The following is a 19402-nucleotide window of genomic DNA, read 5'->3' on the forward strand; positions in this document are numbered from 1 at the left end:
ACCGTGAGGGAAAAGGCACCGTGAGGGAAAAGGCACCGTGAGGGAAAAGGCGCCCTGAGGGGACAGCGCCGTGAGGGGACAGCGCCGCGAGGGGACGGTGCCGGTGCCGGTGCCGTGAGGGAAGAGCTCCCTGAGGGGGGTGGCGGGAATGGCGCTTCCAAGGATTCCCTGGAATTTTCCCGCTCTCTGCTGGCTCTTGGCCGTGCCTATCTCCGGCTCCCTGGGCTTGGAATGTCAGGAGCACCAATACAGCTTCCATGACAAATGCTGCAGCGACTGTGCCCCAGGTGAGTGCCCGCCGCGGGGGCTGGGATGGGAGAACCGGGCTTTAGGGAAATACCGAATTTTTTTATTAGTGTAATACCTATTTTTTAGTGTAATACTTTTTAGACTAATAAAAATAAGTTTTAGACTTCAAAATTGGAACAATCTTCCTTTTTGAGAGTGGTTTTTAACTTTTTTGGATGTTTTTTTGCTTCCTAAATGCCTCAGTCCAGGGGCATTTCCTAAACCTTTTCCTCTAACTCTGGAAGGGATATCTGGGATCCACCGGGACAAAAATTGGAGGCATTTTCCCCAATTTCAGCCCTCCCCAGCCCTTCTCAGCTGCTCCATTAAATGTTGATTTTTCCTCCTGGCTAAACTTCCAGGGCTTTTTCTCCTTAATAAAAAGCAAGAACTGCCAATTTCTGGGCACCGTTTGATCCCAAAAGATGAAATTTAGGATTTTTCCCCTCACAATCCCAACCAATCCCGATTTGTTCCCAAAAGGTAAAAATTAGGATTTTTCCTCTCACGACCCCAGCCAATCCTTGGTCCCAAAGGATTAAATTTAGGATTTTTCCCCTCAGGACCCCACTAAATGTTGATTTTTGGGTGTTTTTAGGGCAGAGGATGTGGAGTCAGCCAACACGTGTGCTAGTGATACACTATTTGTTCCCAAAGGATTAAATTTAGGATTTTTCCCCTCAGGATCCCACCGAATGTTGATTTTTGGGTGTTTTTAGGGGAGAGGATGCGGAGTCGCTGCACGGCCTCGGCCGACACCGTGTGCTCGCCATGCCAGGATGGATATTTCAGCTCCCAGCACCACCACGGCTTCTGCAAAAGCTGCACCATCTGCAACGCCCGTGAGTGCTGGGATTTGGGGAAAAAAATCCCTTTTTGGGGAAAAAAAAAATCCCAATTTTTGGGGAAAAATATATCCCTTTTTTGGGGGAAAAATCGCTTTTTTGAGGGAAAAAGAAATGCCTTTTTTTGGGGAAAAAAATCCCAGGTTTGGGGCATTTTGCGGGGTAGGGGGAGAAAATCCCTTTTTGGAGATAGAATCCTTTTTTGGGGGAATAAAATCCCCTTTTGGGTGCTTTTCCGGCTGCTTCCATCTCAGTTGTGAGGGCCTACCTGAAAATCACTGTCCTCAAACGAAATTGTTGAACGATTCAGTTGTTAAATTAATTATTAATTACGAATCACTAATTAATTGTTAAATTGCTGAATTCTGCAGCTCCTAAACCCAAAACCCCAAACCCCTGAGGAGTTAATTATTGCTGTTAATGAAGGAATTAATGAATTTCTGCCTTGGCCAGGGAAGGGCAGCATGGAGGTGAAGCCGTGTGAGAAAACCTCGGACAGGGTCTGTGCGTGCCAGGCAGGATTCCAGCCTGCCAGGGGTGTTCCTGTGGCAAGGGGTGAGTTGGGATCTGCAATTCCCTTGGGAAGAGTTGGGATTTGAGCCAGCCAGAGCTCCCTTGGGAAGCAGGGAATTGGGATTTGGAATTCCCTTGGGAAGCGGTGAGTCCAGGCATGTACCAGCTAGAATTCCCTTTGGAATTCTGGGATGTGCCACCCTTCCCAAAATCCTGCCTCCCATGTGGCAGTTCCTGGCTGGAATTGTGAGATCCTCCCGGATAATATCCAGAATGAATAATCTTGGATCATTCAGAATTACCCAGTGGATAAACCTGGGAATTCTGCCACTTCCCTGGATAATCCCTTTTTCCCCCCAGAGTGCTCCCGATGTCCTGAAGGGACTTTCTCCAGAGGAGGGAACAAGAACTGCCAGCCTTGGACCAAGTAGGAATCCTTTTTTGAGGGAAAAAATCCCTTTTGGGGGGAAAAAAAAATCCTTTTTGGGAGGAAAAATCCCTTGTAGTGGCAAAAATTTCTTTTTGGGGGCAAAGTGCTCAGAGCAGCTCTGGGGGATTCATTTTTCCAAGAAAAACCCAAATCCAGAGAAATAAATTGAAATAAACCTGGGTCTAAGTGCTCTGAATCCCATCCTTTGGGATTTTTAGGATCATGAGGGATTTTTAGGATTTTCCACCTTTTTTTAAAACCTCTTGGATGTTTTTTTGGGAACAAAAAATTCCTGTGCCAGAATCAGCTGGGAAAAAAATCCCAGATCATTTTTTATGATTTAATTATTCCTCCCATTCCTGTGGGATGTAGGCATAAAATCCTAAATTTGTAGGGCTGAAACACAGATTGGGATTGTGTGGGTGGGATTTAGGAACGATTCCCTGTTGGCAAACCCTCTGGAATTTCTTTTCCAGCTGCAGCAGCGGTGGGAGGATGACGCTCCGGGCTGGCACAGGCACAGAGGATGCCCAGTGCAGCAGCAGCCCTGGCAGTGCCAGCAGCCCTGGCCCGCATCCCTCTCCCGCGGGATTCCCGGAACGCGGGGACCCCTTTCCCACGGGATTCCCGGAACGCGGGGACCCCTCTCCCACGGGATCCCCTGAGAACAGCTCCAGGGCGTCCAGCCCCGGGGACATCCCCGCCGTTTGTCGGGACCCCGGCGGTCCCACGGAGCCGGCATGGGGTAAGCACGGGCAGGGAGCTCACTGGAGCTGCTTTCCTGGGAAGGGAATTCCCACGTTCTCTGAATCCCCTTCTGTATTTCACACAGCATTCCAGGATCCCGTATTTTCCTCTGAGTCTGCTTTCCTGGGAAAGGAGCTCCCATTTCCTCAAAAGCCAGACCTGAATTTCACAGAACATTCCAGGATCCCACAATCCCAGCTGGGATTGCTTTCCTGGGAAGGGAATTCCCACTTTCTCTGAATTCTTTTCTGTATTTCACACAACATTCCAGGATCCCACATTTCCAGCTTCTTGGTTTCCATGTAAAGCTGCTTTCCTGGGAAGCGAAATCCCAATTTCTCTAAAGCCATTCCTGTATTTCCCAAACATTCCAGGATCCCACACTTCCCTGGCAGCTGGACCTCTCCATTCCCAGAGTTCTGGATTCTCCCTCTGGGAACTCCATCCAGAACCAGGAATCTTTGTTTTTTAGGGAATGTTTCCATTCTAATTCCAGGCTCTTTATCCCTGCTCCTGCTGTGCCTGCTCCTGCTGATGGTGAGTGGAATTTCCATCCTGCTCCTGATCATCCAGGCAGCCCAGAAAAAAGCCAGGAATGGGCCTGGGAGGAGCACCCAGCACAGTGAGTTCCCTTTTTATGGGATAAAAAAATAGGGCAAACATTAACCAGGGCCCCCCTGTTAGAAATTTGGGAATTAATAAAAGAATTCTTAATTAGGAATGCAGAGGATTCCAGGTTGATCCACGTTAGGATTAGGAGCTGATTAGGAGCTCATTATCCCAAATTTTCATTCCTTCTCCCTGATTTTCCCTTGATCCTGGAATTCCCTGATTTTAGGCCAGGAATTCTCTTCCTGGCAGGATCCAGAAGCAACTTCCAAGAGTAAAATGGGAAATTTTTTTTGCCTTCATGGAAGTTGAAATGTCCTGAATTCTCCTGCAAACGTGGGAAAGGTCTGGCTGAGAAGAGCTGAGCTCTAAAATCGGGATTAAGTGGCAAAAGTGAGCTCTAAAATAGGGACTAAGTGGCAAAAGTGAGTTTTAAAATCGAGATTCAGGGGCAAAGCTGAGCTCTAGCATCAGGGTCAATCCTGTTCCCTCCTGTTCTCACCCCTGGGACCATTCCCTGTTTTCCAGAGGAGAGGAGCTGCAGGATTCCCATCCAGGAGGAGCAGATCGATTCCAACTCCAGCCTCATCAAAAACTGACATCAAAACTCCCACCCTGGGCTCTTCCTGCTTCTCTGAGCCCACAGAGCTGAGGGAGCACTGGGAATAATTAGGATTTGCTTAATTAGGAGTTAATTTGAGGCTGGTTTAACTATTTGATTAACTCAAGATCTCCCTTTGGAATTTGGGAGAATTCCTGAGGGAATTTTGTGTGGATTTTTTTTTCCCTTTGGGCAAATCCTTGAGCTCTAAAATCAGGATTAAATGGCAAAGCTGGGCTCTAAAATCAGGATTAAATGGCAAAGCTGGGCTCTAAAATCAAGATCAAGTGGCAGATCTGAGCACTACAAAAACCAGGATCAAGTGACAAAGCTGAGCTCTAAAATCAGGATTAAGTCAAACTCAATCCACACTTCACGAAATGAATTTTCCCTCTCTAATTGCATTTCCACAAACTGGGACAGGAGATTTTTTGGGAGCAAATCCCAAACTCTGGAATGTCTGGGAGGAGCCTGAAGTGTCCTTTTGCTGAATTTGAAATGTTTCCCTGGAAATTCCAGAAAAATTGATTTTTTTATCATTTAGGAGTGATTTTCCCTCCAACTATCAGCAGAAAACTCCTCAAAAAATGGGAATTTTAAACCCATATCCCAAAACATCCAGCAGGGAATGGATGCAGGGATCCCAGAGGTGTTTAAATCCATGGATTTGGAAGATGTGGGATTTTTTTTATATGTTATACATATCCAAAGGGGTTTATACAATGTATAGGAAGGTTTGTATCGTGTACAAAGGGGCATTTGGGGGAATAAAATTCTGGAAAAACAAATCCTGGTGTGTGTTTGGGGAAAAATAGAGAAATTCCAGGAAAATGGGACAGCCTGGTCAGGGAGGGGGGGCATTTAGGGAAAGGTTGGGCTGGGTTTTAGGGCAAGGCTGGGATGGATGAGCTGAATTTGTCATTTGAAAATCCAGCTGGGAAAATGACAAATAATCACATTCCTGAGGGGGGGAAATCCCCTTTTTCCTTGGGTAATAATCACATTCCTGAGGGGGGAAAATTCCATTTTTCCTTGGGTAATAATCACATTCCTGAGGGGAAAAAAAATCCCCTTTTTCCTTGGGTAATAATCACATTCCTGAGGGGGGGAAATTCCATTTTTCCTTGGGTAATAATCACATTCCTGAGGGGGGAAAATTCCATTTTTTCCTTGGGTAATAATCACATTCCTGAGGGGGAAAAATCCCAGTTTTTCCTGAATAATTACCACATTCACGAGGGGAAAGAACTCCCATTTTTTCCTGGAAAATAATCACATTCCTCAGGGGAAAAAAATCCCAGTTTTCCCTGGATAATAATCATATTCCTGAGGGGGGGGAAATCTCATTTTTCCCTGGATTATAATCACATTCATGAGGTGAAAAAATCACGTTTTTTCCTGCATAATAATTATATTTCTGTGGGGAAAAAAATCCAATTTTTCCCTGGATAATAATCGCATTTATGAGGGGAAAAAATCCCATTTTTCCTTGGAAAAAATGACAAATAATCTCATTCCTGAGGAGGAAAAAATTCCTTGTTTTCCCTGGATAATTATCACATTCCTGAGGGGAAAAAAATCACATTTTTTTCCTGGATAATAATCGCATTCATGAGGGGGAAAAAAACAAATTTTCCCTGGATAAGAACTGTATTCCTGTGGGGAAAAAAAAATCAATTTTTCCTGGTTAAGAACTGTGTTCCTGTGGGGAAAAAAAATCCCATTTTTTCCTGGATAATAATCACATTCCTCGGGGAAAAAATCCCCTTTTTTCCTTGGAAAAGAATGACAAATAATCACATTCCTGAAGGGAAAATAAATCAAATTTTTCCTTGGATAATAATTGTATTTCTGTGGGGAAAGAAATCCCATTTTCCCCGGGATAATAATCACATTCATGAGGGGGAAAAAATCCCATTTTTCCTTGGAAAAAAATGACAAATAATCTCATTCATGAGGAGAAAAAAAAATCCCATTTTTTTCCTGGATAATAATCACATTCCTTAGGGGGAAAACCCCCTTTTTCCCTAGATAAGAACTGTATTCCTGAGGGGAAAAAAATATCTTTTTTGCCTGGAAAAAAGGACAAATAATCACATTCCTGAGGGGGAAAAAAATCCCAGTTTTCCTTGGAAAAAAAAGGACAAATAATCACATACCAGAGGGAAAACAATCCCAGTTTTCCTTGGATAATAATCACATTCCTGAGGGGGAAAAATCTCACTTTTTCCTGGAAAATAATTGTATTCCTGTGGCAAAAAAATCCCATTTTTCCTGGAAACAACAACAAATAATCACATTCCTGAAGGAAAAAAATCCCATTTTCCCCTGGATATTTTACCCTTCACCTTCTAAATAAATCCCCCATATTTCTCCAATTTTGGATAAAAACTGAACCAAACATAACAACATTTGAACCACCCTAAAAAAATCCAAATAAATTCAATTTTCCCCTTCTTGCCAAACCTTCCCATCTACAAATTGAACATTTCCCTTCATTTTCCAAGAAGAAAATAATTCCTTAATAATTTTTAATTAACCAGCCGCAATAATTTTAATTTTTTTTTAATCCTGCTTTAGATCATAATTTTTTTTATCTTCACTTCCTGCTTTGTGTGTTGGCCTTTTTTGGCTCTCCCCGGTGACGATTTTTCCGTTGCCGTTATCTCCAGATTTTTTTATCTCCTGAACTCAATTTTGACTCAGTTTTGCCACCAGAAGAGGGAAAAAAAACCTCACAGGAGATGCTTGGGGGCCAGACTTGGATTTTTCCAGGGTTTTTTGGAGTTTTTCCAGATTTTTTCTGAGTTTTTCCAGATTTTTTCTGAGTTTTTCCAGGTTTTTTCTGCATTTTCCTGGATATTTTTTTCCTGTATTTTTCCCATTTTTTGCTGGTTTTCCCATTTTCCCCCAGGATTTTTACAGGTTTTTTTTTCTGGGTTTTTTCTGGGTTTTTTTTCCCCATTTTTTTCAGGGATTTTTCCAGCTTTCCTTCTAGGGAATTCCAAATTTTTAGGATTTTCCTCATGGACACACCCAATTTTGAACCAAATAAAGGGGAATTTTTCCAATTTAGAAGCACACAAGGGGAATTCTCCATTGGAGGTTCTGGGAATGTCAGATTTTTGTGGATTTTCCTCATGGAGAAACCAAATTTGGGAGCAAAAAATGGGAATTTTCCATAGGGGAAGACAGGGTGGGTGTTGGGGAAGGATCCTGGGATTTTGATGGATTTAACTCCAGGTTTATATTGGATAGAAATTGTATTCCTGAGGGGAAAAATCCCATTTTTCCTTGGATAATAATTGTATTTCTGAGGGGAAAAAATCCCTTTTTTCCCTGGATAATAACTGCATCCTTGAGGGAAGAAATTCCCATTTTTCTTTGGATAATAATCACAACCCTGAAGGGAAAAAAATCCCATTTGTATTCCTGTGGAAAAAAATCCCAATTTCCCTTGGATACTAGTTGTATTCTGAGGGAAAAATAATCCCAGTTTTCCTTGGAAAATAACTGCATTCCTGAGGGGAAAAAAATCCCATTTTCCCCTGGATAATAATTGCAATCTTGGGGGGAAAAGAATCCCTTTTTTTTTCCTGGATAATGATTATACTTCTGGGGGATAAAATCCCAATTTTCCCTGGATAATAATTGCATTTCTGAGGGGGAAAAAATTCCCATTTTTCCCTGGATAATAATTGTATTTCTGGGGGATAAAATGCCCATTTTTCCTTGGATAATAATCACAATCCTGAGGGGGAAAAAAATCCCATTTTTTCCTGGATAATAATTGTATTTCTGCGGGATAAAACCCCATTTTTCCCTGGATAATAATTGCATTTATGAGGGGAAAAAAAAAATCTCATTTTTCTTTTGGATACTAACTGTATTCTGAGGGAAAAGAAATCCCATTTTCCCTAGATAATAATTGTGTTTCTGTGGGAAAAATATCCCATTTTTCTTTGGGTAATAATCACAATTCTGAGGGAAAAAAATCCCATTTTTCCCAAGCCTCCCTGGCCACAGTTCCCACATTTCCAAACCCTTTCCATGGAGATTCCTCCAGCCCTTCCCCTGTCCCTCAGCTCCGACCTTTCCTGGGGCGCCAGACGCCCCCGTCCCGTTTGGGCCAGGCCTGGCGGGTCCCAAGCGCAGCCTAAGGGACGTTGATTCCCCCTGAGCCCAGGGGATTTTCCCTCCCAAGCTCCTGGGAACATCCATGGATTTCTCCCCAGGGTGGGAATGAAAATTCCACCAGGGGGGGTGAAAACCGTGTCAGAGCTGGGCCTTGCTGGGCCTAAGCCGGGCCTAACAGCTCTGAGATTCTCCTGTCAGCGACTTTGTCATGGCAGGACGAGCTCAGGGGTTCTCTTCTCCCCTAATCAGTAGAAAATCAGCAAAAATTCAGCGCCAGGAAACCAAAACCACGGCTGACACCGTCCTGGTGCTGCTGACGTGAGCTCCCAGCGCTGCTTTCCTTTTTTGGGGGGGTTGTTCCTTTTTTTGGGTTGGTTTCCTTTATTTTGGGGTGGTTTCTTTGTTTTGGGGTAGTTTCTTTTTATTTTGGGGTGGTTTTCTTTGTTTTGGGGTCATTTCCTTTTGTTTTCTCCCAAATCTCATCATTTGGGCGGCTCAGCGAGGAGGAAAGGGGGAAATGGGGGTGATGTGGGCACAGGAGAATTCCCAGGAATGAATTCTTGGGGTTGGAAAAGCTCTGTAGGGTCAGAGTGATCCTCACCCTGAGGGCCACATCCAGGAAGTCCCTGGAAACCTCCAGGGACGGGAATTCCACCCTTTTCTATGAGGAAATCCCAATCCCTGGCACAATCTGAGGTCATTTCCCCTCATCCTATCCCAAAACCCGACCCCCAGCTGGCTCCAACCCCAAATTCCTCAAAAATCCCTCAAAAATTCATGAGGATATGCCCATGTTCTCATGGACAGAGCTCCAGGAATCCTTGGATTTTTCCCCAAATCCCATCCTTCAGGGTTTGGGAACCCCAGGGTGTGGAGAAGGGATTTGATCTGGGACATTTTTCTCTCTTTTCCATCCCAGTTTGGAATTTAGGGTTGGAATTTGCCCTGATCCCCAGGAGAAGGCAGGGCTGTGATCAGTGGGGTTTTTGGGAAGGATTCTGGGGTTTTGATGGATTTGGGGTTCCTGGGAAGCTCAGATTTCCTGGGATTTTCCTCTTGGAGTCACCAAATTTGGAAGCAAAAAAGGGGATTTTTTCCTAGGAGAAGGCAGGGCTTCAGTGGGATTTTTGGGAAGGATTTCTGGGGATTTTGGGATGAGGATTTCACTCCAGCTTTCTGGGAATGCTCTGATTTTTTGGAATTTTCCTCATGGAGTCTCCACTTTTGGAGCCCAAAGAGGGGAACATTTTCATGGCGTGTGTTGACTGAGTTTTTGGGAAGGATCCCGGGGTTTTGATGGATTTGGGGTGAGGATTTCTGGGAATGTCACTTCAGCTTTCTGGGATTTTTCAGGGTCTCCCTGTGGAGACCCCAGGTTTGCAGCCCAAGGCGGGGAAGGGTTTTCTGGGCAGGGCAGTGAGCTGAGCTGAGCTGAGCTGTGCGTGTGAGCCCCGAGCAGCCGGAGGGGAAATGTCAGCAGCCAGAGGCGGAGCTGCCGAGAAAACCCCGCAGGCGAGGCAGGGAGATGACGGGGCCGATAAATCCGATCATCAATCCGATAAATCCGATAAATCCGATAAATCCGAAAGGTCAGCGCTGCCTCCGAGCTCCGGGAGCGGCTCTGCCTCGGATGTGAGCGGAAAGTTCCATCACCTGACGGGGCCAGGTGCCTCAAAGGGCAAAACCAGACAAAGAGCAGAGAAAAAATCCCCAAGGGGTTTAAAAAAAAAGGAGAAATAAAGAATTAAATTGGTGGTTTTGGAGTGAGAAACGGCAGCTGGGAGGGGAAGGGCTAGGATCAGTTTAGGGAATGGTTGGGATGGGTTTTAGGGAAAGGTTGGGATGGGTTTAGAAAAGGTTGGGTTGGGATGGGAAAGAGGGAAAGGTTGGGATGGATTTTAGGGCAAGGTTCTCCCCAGAGGGTGGCTGGCATGAATTTCAGGGAAAGAGGATGATTGGGATGGGTTTTAGGGAAAGTTGGGATGGATTTTAGGGATGGATGGATGGATGGATGGATGGATGGATGGATGGATGGATGGATGGATGGATGGATGGATGATGGATGGATGGATGGATTTTAGGGATGGATGGATGGATTTTAGGGATGGATGACTCCATGGCTGGGATTCCCAGAGCATTTCCAGCTGCCCCATCCCTGCAGTGCCCGGGCCAGCAGGAGCTCTCTGCCATGAGCTGATTTCTCACCTCCCTCCCAGCCCACCCATTCCCAACCCCACAATGTCACCCCCTTTAACCCTCCATGACCCTAAACCCCATTTTTGGGGGGGGGCACCCCTTTTCCTGCCCCCACCTCTGCCTGAACCCAAACCTTCTCCCCGCCCCCCCAGAAAGAACACAGGAAGAGCTCGGCCACAAAAACCCCGGCGCCTCCTCCGCAGGGTGACAGGGACCTGGTGACACTGCTGGGGTGACGCTGCTCTGGTGACACTGCTGGGTGACACTGCTGGGTGGCACTGCTGGGTGACACTGCTGGGGTGGCACTGCTGGGGTGACGCTGCTCTGGTGGCACTGCTGGGTGACACTGCTGGGGTGGCACTGCTGGGTGGCACTGCTGGGTGACACTGCTGGGGTGACACTGCTGGGGTGACGCTGCTCTGGTGGCACTGCTGGGTGGCACTGCCTGGTGACACTGCTGGGGTGGCACTGCTGGGGTGACGCTGCTGGGGTGGCACTGCTGGGGTGACGCTGCTCTGGTGGCACTGCTGGGTGGCACTGCTGGGTGACACTGCTGGGGTGGCACTGCTGGGTGGCACTGCCGGGTGGCACTGCCAGGACATGGCCAGGGCCCGGCTGTGGCTGCTGCTGGCGTTGCTGGCCGGGCACTGGCCGGGGCCGGGCCAGGCTGGGCAGTGCCAGGATGGGGAGCTCAGGCTGGTCTGGGGAGATGACACCAAGTGCTGCCCCAAGTGCACCTGGAAGGCAGGTGAGAGGGGACTGGGGGGAAATGGGGGAAATTGGGGGGAAATTGGGGGGAAATGTGGGTAATTGTGTGAATATTGCATGTAAATGGGGGGAATTATGTGTAAATGGGGGTAAATTGTGTGTAAATCATGGGTAAATGTGGATAATTGTGTGAAAATTGTGGGTAAATGGGGGAAAATTGTCTATAATTTTATGTAATGTGTGCAAATGTGGCTAATTGTGTATAAATTGTGTGTAAATTGTGTGTAATTGTACGTAATGTGTGTAAATTGTGTGTAAATGTGGGTAATTGTGTATAAATTGTGTGTAAATTGTGGGTAATTGTATGTAATGTGTGTAAATTGTGTGTAAATTGGTGTGCATTGTGTGTAAATGGGGCTAAATGCCTGTAATTGTGTCTCTCTTTCCCTGGGAATATGAAGGACAATTTTTGGGATCCCTTTTCCCAGGAAAAGTCTCTTTCCCTGCAATGGGAGGTTGCTCCAGACCCTTCCCCGTGTCTGGGAGTTCCTTTGCAATGGGAATTCCTTTGGAAGGGAATTTGTTGGGAACAGCAGCATTAACCCCTTCCCTGCCGCAGAAAACCCCGCGCCCTGTGAGGCTCCGGACCTGGACTGCCGGTGTCCCCCGGGGTACAGCTGCTCCGGGGAGCCCTGCCTGTACTGCAGGAAACTGCCCCCGTGCCCAGCGGGGCAGGAGCTCAGCAGGATTGGTAATGGGAATGGGGATGGGGATGGGAATGGGGCTGGGAATGGGGCTGGGGCTGGGGCTGGGGCTGGGAATGGGGCTGGGAACGGGAATGAGCCCTGCCTGTACTGCAGGAAACTGCCCCCGTGCCCAGCGGGGCAGGAGCTCAGCAGGATTGGTAATGGGAATGGGGATGGGGATGGGAATGGGGCTGGGAATGGGAATGGGGCTGGGAACGGGAATGGGAACGGGAATGAGCCCTGCCTGTACTGCAGGAAACTGCCCCCGTGCCCAGCGGGGCAGGAGCTCAGCAGGATTGGTAATGGGAATGGGGCTGGGAATGGGAATGGGGCTGGGAATGGGGCTGGGAATGGGGCTGGGAATGGGGCTGGGAACGGGAATGAGCCCTGCCTGTACTGCAGGAAACTGCCCCCGTGCCCAGCGGGGCAGGAGCTCAGCAGGATTGGTAATGGGAATGGGGATGGGAATGGGAATGGGGCTGGGAATGGGAATGGGGCTGGGAACAGGAATGGGAATGGGGCTGGGGATGGGGCTGGGAATGGGAATGGGGCTGGGAACGGGAATGAGCCCTGCCTGTACTGCAGGAAACTGCCCCCGTGCCCAGCGGGGCAGGAGCTCAGCAGGATTGGTAATGGGGATGGGGATGGGGATGGGGCTGGGAATGGGGCTGGGAATGGGAATGGGAACGGGAATGAGCCCTGCCTGTACTGCAGGAAACTGCCCCCGTGCCCAGCGGGGCAGGAGCTCAGCAGGATTGGTAATGGGAATGGGGCTGGGAATGGGAATGGGGCTGGGAATGGGGCTGGGGCTGGGAATGGGGCTGGGAATGGGAATGGGGCTGGGAATGGGAATGGGGCTGGGAATGGGGCTGGGAATGGGAATGGGGCTGGGAACAGGAATGGGAATGGGAATGGGGCTGGGAATGGGAATGGGGATGGGGATGGGGCTGGGGATGGGGCTGGGAATGGGAATGGGGCTGGGAATGGGGCTGGGGATGAGCCCTGCCTGTACTGCAGGAAACTGCCCCAGTGCCAGTCTGGCTGGGAGCTCAGCAGGATTGGTGATGGCACTGGGAATGGGATTGGGAATGGGACAGGGAATGGGGCAGGGAATGGGAATGGGGCAGGGAATGGGAATGGGACAGGGAATAGGACAGGGAATGTGACAGGGAAGAGGGCAAGGAATGGGAATGGGACAGGGCTGAGGAGCAGCCCTGGCTGTCCCACATTTGGGATCTCAGCCATTCCCATCCCTTTTCCCTGCAGGAAGTCTGAATTTCCTCTTTGAGTGCAAACCCTGCGAGAACGGCACCTTCTCCAGCAGCGGGAACAGCTGGTGCCGCAACTGGACCAAGTATGGAGCAGCCAATAATCAATAATCACTAATCAATAATTATTGCTAGGAATGTGTTTTCCTTCTTTGAAAATAGAAATAATAATATTAATATTAATAATGAGAATAAGATTGGGCTGAGTATGGGTTTATTGATATTCCCCTTATTTGGGAAAAAAAAAATAGACTGGGTTTTTTTCCCCCTTTGAAATCAGGGAATAAAAATAAGAAGAATATCATAATAATAGTAATAGTTATAATAATATAATATCAATTCATATTGAAATACCAATTAATATATTCAATACTGCCATTAGAAAATCAAATTGAGTCCAAGATGGTGATCATGCGATTAATTGATTAATTTTTTAATTAAGCAAGACCTGGTATTTCTCTTCTTAGTCTCAAGGCAGAGCTTAAGCCAAACTCCCAGCTTAAAGTCGAGAAAAATTATTCCCAGCAGGGAAATCCATGGAAAACAAAGGGGCACAAAGCGCGGGCTGGGGAAGAGGCGAGGGAGGCGCGGGGCGGGGAGGGCGGCAGGGAATGGGAATTTCGGGGGTGCCGAGCTCGCCCTTCCACAGCTGCGAGAGCAGCGGCTCCGTCACGCGCCGGGAGGGGAACAGCACCCACGACTCCGTGTGCAGCCCGCGCGGCCCTGCCCTGCAGCCAGGTACCCCAAAACCCCGAACCCAAACCCCAAACCTCAAACCCCAAACCCCAAACCCGGGCCCTTCCCTCTCCCGCCATGCCCAGCCTGGAAACCCTCCCGGGAAGCGGCTGCTCGGTAAAACATTGGCGCTGTCCTCTCCTCTGCCTCTCCTGTTCCTTCTTCCTCTTCCCTTGCCCTTCCTTCCCTCTTCCCTCTTCCTTCCTTCTCGTCTTTCCCTTCCATCTTCCCTTGCCTCTTCCTCATCCCATTTCTTCTTTCCTTTTCCTCCTGCTCCTGCTCCTCCTTCTCCTCCTTCTCTTTTCTCCTTTTTAAATTTCCTTCCCTGCTCCCTTTCTTCTCCTTTGCCCTTTTCCTTTTCCCTTCTCCCTTTCCCTCTCTTTTCCTTTTCCTCCTCCTCCTTCTCTTTTCTCCTTTCTTCATTTCCTTCCCTGCTCCCTTTTTCTTTCCCCTTTTCCCTTTTTCCCTTTCCCCCATTTCCATCCCATCCCACAACTCCCTCACCTCAGATCCTCTCCCACCTCCCCTTTCCCACAAAACCCCAAAATCCATCCCTAAACTCCCTGGGAAGATCTCCCTCCCCAGAACAACCCCCAGCCCCGGAATGCATTAATTGTTAATGAAGTGCCGTTAATTGCAGCCCCGGTTGCGCTGGAATTCCCCTCCAGCACCATCCTGGCCATCCTGGTGGCCGCGGCCGTGTTCGTGCTCGTCCTGCTCACGTTCCTGCTGCACTTCTGCATCTGGAGCCTCCACAGGGACCCCAAACTCCTGCTCAGGGGTGAGGGAATGGTGGGATGAAACCTGGGAATGGTGGGATAAAACCTGGGAATGGTGGGATAAAACCTGGGGTTGAATAGGTAAAATCTGGGATTGAATGGGATAAAATCTGGATGGGATAAAAGGATGGAATCAGTGGGACAAATCCAGATTTCCTCTGGGATTTGGGGCAGGTTCCTGGGGGCTCCTGGCATTCCCGCTGGTTTTTCCAGCTGGGTTTTCCTGAGCTGAGTTTGACTTTTCCCCGTTCCCAGCCGCAGATTCGGGCCCGACCTTCCCGCGGCTGCCACCGAATGCCCTGGAATCCTCCAGCATCCAATTCCCGGAGGAGGAGCACGGGGACAAGAGCGAGGAGAAGCTCTCGGTGCTGTCCTTCAAGGTCTACAGCGAGCTCCGATAAGGGACGCGACAGGGGAGGGATCCGGCCCCGGGATCCCGGGAACGCCGGGCTGGGATCCCCAAACCCACCCGGCAGCGCCGGGGCGGGACTGAGGAGCTTCTCCCTAGGAAACGGGGCGGGCTCAGGGGTTTGGGGTTGGTTTTCCCTAAAAAAAAGTGGAATTTCGGGATAAATCCTGCTGGGGGTGGTTCAGGAGGAGAGGAGCAGGGATTGCACAGGGTATCCTGATTTTCAGGAGTGGGAACAGCGGCCACATCATCTCCTGCTCTTCCCCACATCATCTCCTGCTCTTCCCCCATCATCTCCTGCTCTTCCCCACATCATCTCCTGCTTTTCCTCCATCTCCTGCTCTTCCCACATTATCTCCTGCTCTCCCCACATCATCTCCTGCTTTCCCCACATCATCTCCTGCTTTCCCCACATCATCTCCTGCTTTTCCTCCATCTCCTGGTTTTCCCCTCACCTCCTGCTGTTCCCACATCATCTCCTGCTCTTCCCACATCATCTCCTGCTCTTCCCACATCATCTCCTGCTTTCCCCACATCATCTCCTGCTTTCCCCACATCATCTCCTGCTTTTCCTCCATCTCCTGGTTTTCCCCTCACCTCCTGCTGTTCCCACATCATCTCCTACTTTTCCCCCATCTCATCTCCTGCTTTTCCTCCATTTCCCGATTTTCCCTCAGTTTTCCAGCCCTGCCCCATTGGGTCATTCCCAACCCCATTCAAGCCTCTCCCGACCCCATTCCCGCTCCCACCCAAAGATTCCCTTGGGAAGCTCCTCCTGTGCCACCAGGGATTTTCCTGGAAAATTTCCAAGGAAAATCAGGAAAAAAAGGGAGGGAAGCTCATCCAGGGACTGGTCAGAGCTCTGGAAAAAATGGAGGGAATGGGAAAAAATCCTGGCAAATGCTCTCAGGTGGGATTTGGGGATTTCTGATCCCTGTGGGGCCCTTTGCACTTTGGATATTCCAAGATTTTTGATGTTTGGAATTTTTTTGGGCTGGCTCCCTGTGGAGATGCCAGTGCCAACATCTGTATTGATAGTTATTGATAATTATGGATAATTAGGGATAATCCAGGACGAGTTTCTCGTGGAAATCTTGGTTTCTCAGTGGAAATCCGTGGAAATTCCTGGGATTTCAGAGGAATTGCTCATGGATTTAAACCTCTGCTGGAGGATCCCCGGAGTTTGTGCTGGGAGCTCTGGGAATGTTCCCCTGGAGAAGGATTGGGGCAAGGGAGGGAGGGACAGACACTGGGAATGGAAAAGGGCAGGGTGGGATCAGAAATTTGGGAAAATCCCTCCCTGGAACATTCCAGAGGCTCCCAGTGAATTCCAGCAGCTTTCCCTGGACTGGGGTCGGGGTCACAGCTGGGAGTTCCTGCAGGAACAGAGACCCCAAAAGCTGCTCTGGGAGGTTTCTGATTCCCTGGGAAAAATTGGGAAATTCCAAAGAAAAATTCATTTGAATCAAACTTTTTGCTTTTGGGGTTTTTATTTGATTGGGGTTTCCAGCCTCATTCCCAACATGATCCTGAGGAATCCCAGCCTCCTTCTCCCCTTTAGAATTTCATCCCAAACCTGGAGAGAACAGAACCATCTCTGGGCTCACAGGAAAACCTCTCAGGAAAGGAAAAAAAGGGGAAAAAAAAAATCCCATTTTTGGGGAATCAAAATTCCTCCTCCAGGAGCAGAGATCTGGATCAGGGAATGGGAAGAACATCCCAAAAAAAGCCATGGAATTCCATCCAAAGCCCGGCTTTACTTCCCCTTTTCCCAAGCCTCTGGCAGCAGAGGGAGAGCTGGAGAGGCTGGAAAGGAGAATTCCAGAGGAATTCAATGCTGACCAACATTCCCTGGAGAATTCCCTGGAGAATTCCCAGAGTTTGAGCCCCAGCTCAAAGGCAGCGCTGCTTTTCTGGAAATCTGGGAATTGTTTCCCTTTTATCACCCAAAGCCCCTGGAACAACCCAGATCTGTTCCTGCAATCCATGAAAATGGAATTTTGCCAGGAATTCTTTTGCTCAAGGGAATTTTCCCACATTTCCATCAGGACAAAAGTGCCTAAAATGCCTTAAATTAATACAAAAATGCATAAATTCTTCTAATAAAAGGATTTTGTGTGACTTTTCTCCACATTTTTGCCATGAAAAAAGTGACATAAATCTGCCAAATGAATTCCAGCTGTGAAATTCCAGGAATTCTCCCTCTCAAGGGAATTTTTCCTGGCATTTTTGCCCCACCGAAAGCGCCTAAAATAATACGAAAACTCCTGGATCCTTCCGATGAAAATGAAATATTTTGGGGGTTTTTCTTCACATTTCTGCCCCGGAATCAGTGCCCAAGGCCCCAGGGCGGAGCCGCAGCTGTGGGCGGCCGGGCCGGGCGGGACTGGCGGCGTGAGCGGGCAGCGGCAGACGGAGCCGCCAGGCCTAAGCGTGCCTGGGACGGCACCAGTCTGCGGGAAGCCCAGAGAACCATCCCACAGGAACTCCCAGGGGATCCGGAGCTGCGCCCGCTTGGCTGGAGGCAGGAAAATGACGGAAATTCCGATTTTCCTGCTGGGCTGGGGAAGGAACTGGAAATGGTTTAAAGGACTTACCATGAGAGGGATCCTCCAGAGCGGCCTCCAGAAAATTCGGGATGTCCCTCATCCATGAATTCTCCTTGCTGAGGCAGTGTTTTTAGGATTCAGGTCTAGAAAGCTCCTGAACCACCCCAAAAGCTCCTAAACCATCCCAAAAAGCTCCTGGAATACCTCAAAAAGCTCCTAAACCATCCCCGAAACTCCTGAACCATCCCAAAAAGGTCCTGAAATATCCCAAAAAGCTCCTGAAATACCCCATTGAGCTCTGAACCACCCCAAAAAGCTCCTGGAATATCTCAAAAAGGTCCTGAATCACCCCAAAAAGGACCTAACGATCCAAAAAATCTGAGCCACCCCAAAATGCTCCTAAAGCACCCCCAAAAAGCTCCTGAAGCATCCCAAAAAGGTCCTGAACCACCCCAGAAAGGTCCTGAACCACCCCAAAAAGGTCCTAAACCACCCCAAATCCCAGCAGTGGTGGTGAGGGGGATTTGAGGAAAGGGGAACTCAGTGGGAAAAGGGAGAGGATGGAAGGAAAAGGGAATTTTCCAAGAAAAAGGGAATTTTCCAGGGTTTTTCCTGGTTTTTCCCCACCAGGGCAGTGGGATTTTCCTGAATCCCTTTGTTTTTCCCAAGGATTTCCCTCTGGAATGTTCCCCTGGGTTTTTGGGATTCCTTTCCCAGTGCCAGGTTTTGGGGGGGGCTGGGCCCCATCCCGGGATTTATGGGCTCGTTAAATTCCAATTCCCAGAATTCCTCCCCCATTTCCTCCGGGCCTCCCCAGCAGTTACTCATTAACACCAGCCTTAATTAATCACCCCCTGCTTCCTCCTCTCCCGCTTTTCCTGGGAATTTCAACCGACAAGGACAAACCTGGATTTAGGGAAGCTCCTCCCGAGCTCTCCGCGCTGCAATCATTTTACTGGAATTATTGGAATTTTAATTTTCATTTTGAATAGAATTTAAAATTTATTGGAATTATAATTTTCATTTTGAATAGAATTTAAAATTTATTGGAATTATAATTTTCATTTTGAATACTTTTGACGATAAACCCCGGATTTGGGATAGCAGCACCTCCATCATTTTTCTGTGAATATTTTGATTTAAATTCCCATTTTCCCTGGCTCAGCCCTCCCCATTCTCCCCAAATCCATCCTTACCCTGTGGAAAAGGTCCTGGCTGGAATTTTGGGCCTGGAGTGGTTTGGATCTCCCTTTAAACATCGTTACCAGACAGTGTTAGAGTAGAGGCAGAAAATCCAGCACTGTCTAGTAAGATGCCCACAGAGGACCAGCGCGTCCAGCAGCAATTCCGGGTTCTTCGGGGCTCAGAATTCCAGGAAAAACCAAGGAATGGCTTCACTTCCTCGGGAATCGGCCGTGGGTGCGAGGAGAGGGGAGGTGGGGAAGGAGGGGTGGAAACTGTGGGGGGTTTGGGGGGAAAAGGAGCTTAAAAAGGGATTTAATTCAGGTTTAAAGTGGAAACAGGGGGATAAGGCTGGTTTAAGGCAGGACAAAAAGAGAAATGTGAGGTTAAAATCTGATTTAATACAGATTTAAAGGAGAAACAGGAGGTTAAGCCTGATTTAAAACAGAGGTAAAAGAGAAAATGAGGTGAAATCTGACTTAGTACTGGTCAGATTATTTTAGTATAGGTCTAAAAGAGAAAGAGGAGGTTAAGCCTGGTTTAATACAGTTCTGAAAGAAAAATATGAGGTTAAGTCTAGTTTAGTACAGATCTGAAATGAGAACACGGGGTTAAGACAGATCTAAATGAGAAAAAGGAGGTTAAACTTCACTTAATGAA

The 19402-nt window shown here is 48.1% G+C and overlaps 2 protein-coding genes across 2 annotated transcripts; both read left to right on the plus strand.

Annotated features, from left to right (window-relative positions):
* Positions 1–134: 134 nt before the first annotated feature.
* Positions 135–4821, plus strand: TNFRSF4 (TNF receptor superfamily member 4). The gene is made up of 7 exons (XM_054517170.1): positions 135–287; positions 1008–1130; positions 1587–1688; positions 2007–2073; positions 2553–2821; positions 3320–3445; positions 3961–4821. Exons 1-7 carry the CDS (start codon positions 149–151, stop codon positions 4029–4031), a joined length of 897 nt encoding a protein of 298 aa, XP_054373145.1. The 5' UTR covers positions 135–148; the 3' UTR covers positions 4032–4821.
* A 6145-nt stretch (positions 4822–10966) lies between these two features.
* Positions 10967–15003, plus strand: TNFRSF18 (TNF receptor superfamily member 18). The gene is made up of 6 exons (XM_054517174.1): positions 10967–11114; positions 11694–11825; positions 13087–13174; positions 13738–13826; positions 14464–14604; positions 14864–15003. Exons 1-6 carry the CDS (start codon positions 10967–10969, stop codon positions 15001–15003), a joined length of 738 nt encoding a protein of 245 aa, XP_054373149.1.
* Positions 15004–19402: the final 4399 nt, after the last annotated feature.

Source organism: Molothrus ater, chromosome 23, assembly GCF_012460135.2.
Source record: "Molothrus ater isolate BHLD 08-10-18 breed brown headed cowbird chromosome 23, BPBGC_Mater_1.1, whole genome shotgun sequence".
Lineage (NCBI taxonomy): Eukaryota > Metazoa > Chordata > Aves > Passeriformes > Icteridae > Molothrus > Molothrus ater.

What these genes read in the sequence shown, in the direction of transcription:
- TNFRSF4 (XM_054517170.1), top strand. Translation starts at nt 149, where the DNA reads ATGGCGCTTCCAAGGATTCCCTGGAATTTTCCCGCTCTCTGCTGGCTC. An exon ending in GGGTGTTCCTGTGGCAAGGG is followed by an intron (nt 1,689 to 2,006) that starts GTGAGTTGGGAT and finishes TTTTCCCCCCAG; the next exon opens with AGTGCTCCCGATGTCCTGAA. An exon ending in TGGGAGGAGCACCCAGCACA is followed by an intron (nt 3,446 to 3,960) that starts GTGAGTTCCCTT and finishes CCTGTTTTCCAG; the next exon opens with AGGAGAGGAGCTGCAGGATT.
- TNFRSF18 (XM_054517174.1), top strand. Translation starts at nt 10,967, where the DNA reads ATGGCCAGGGCCCGGCTGTGGCTGCTGCTGGCGTTGCTGGCCGGGCAC. An exon ending in CAAGTGCACCTGGAAGGCAG is followed by an intron (nt 11,115 to 11,693) that starts GTGAGAGGGGAC and finishes TCCCTGCCGCAG; the next exon opens with AAAACCCCGCGCCCTGTGAG. An exon ending in TGGTGCCGCAACTGGACCAA is followed by an intron (nt 13,175 to 13,737) that starts GTATGGAGCAGC and finishes GCCCTTCCACAG; the next exon opens with CTGCGAGAGCAGCGGCTCCG.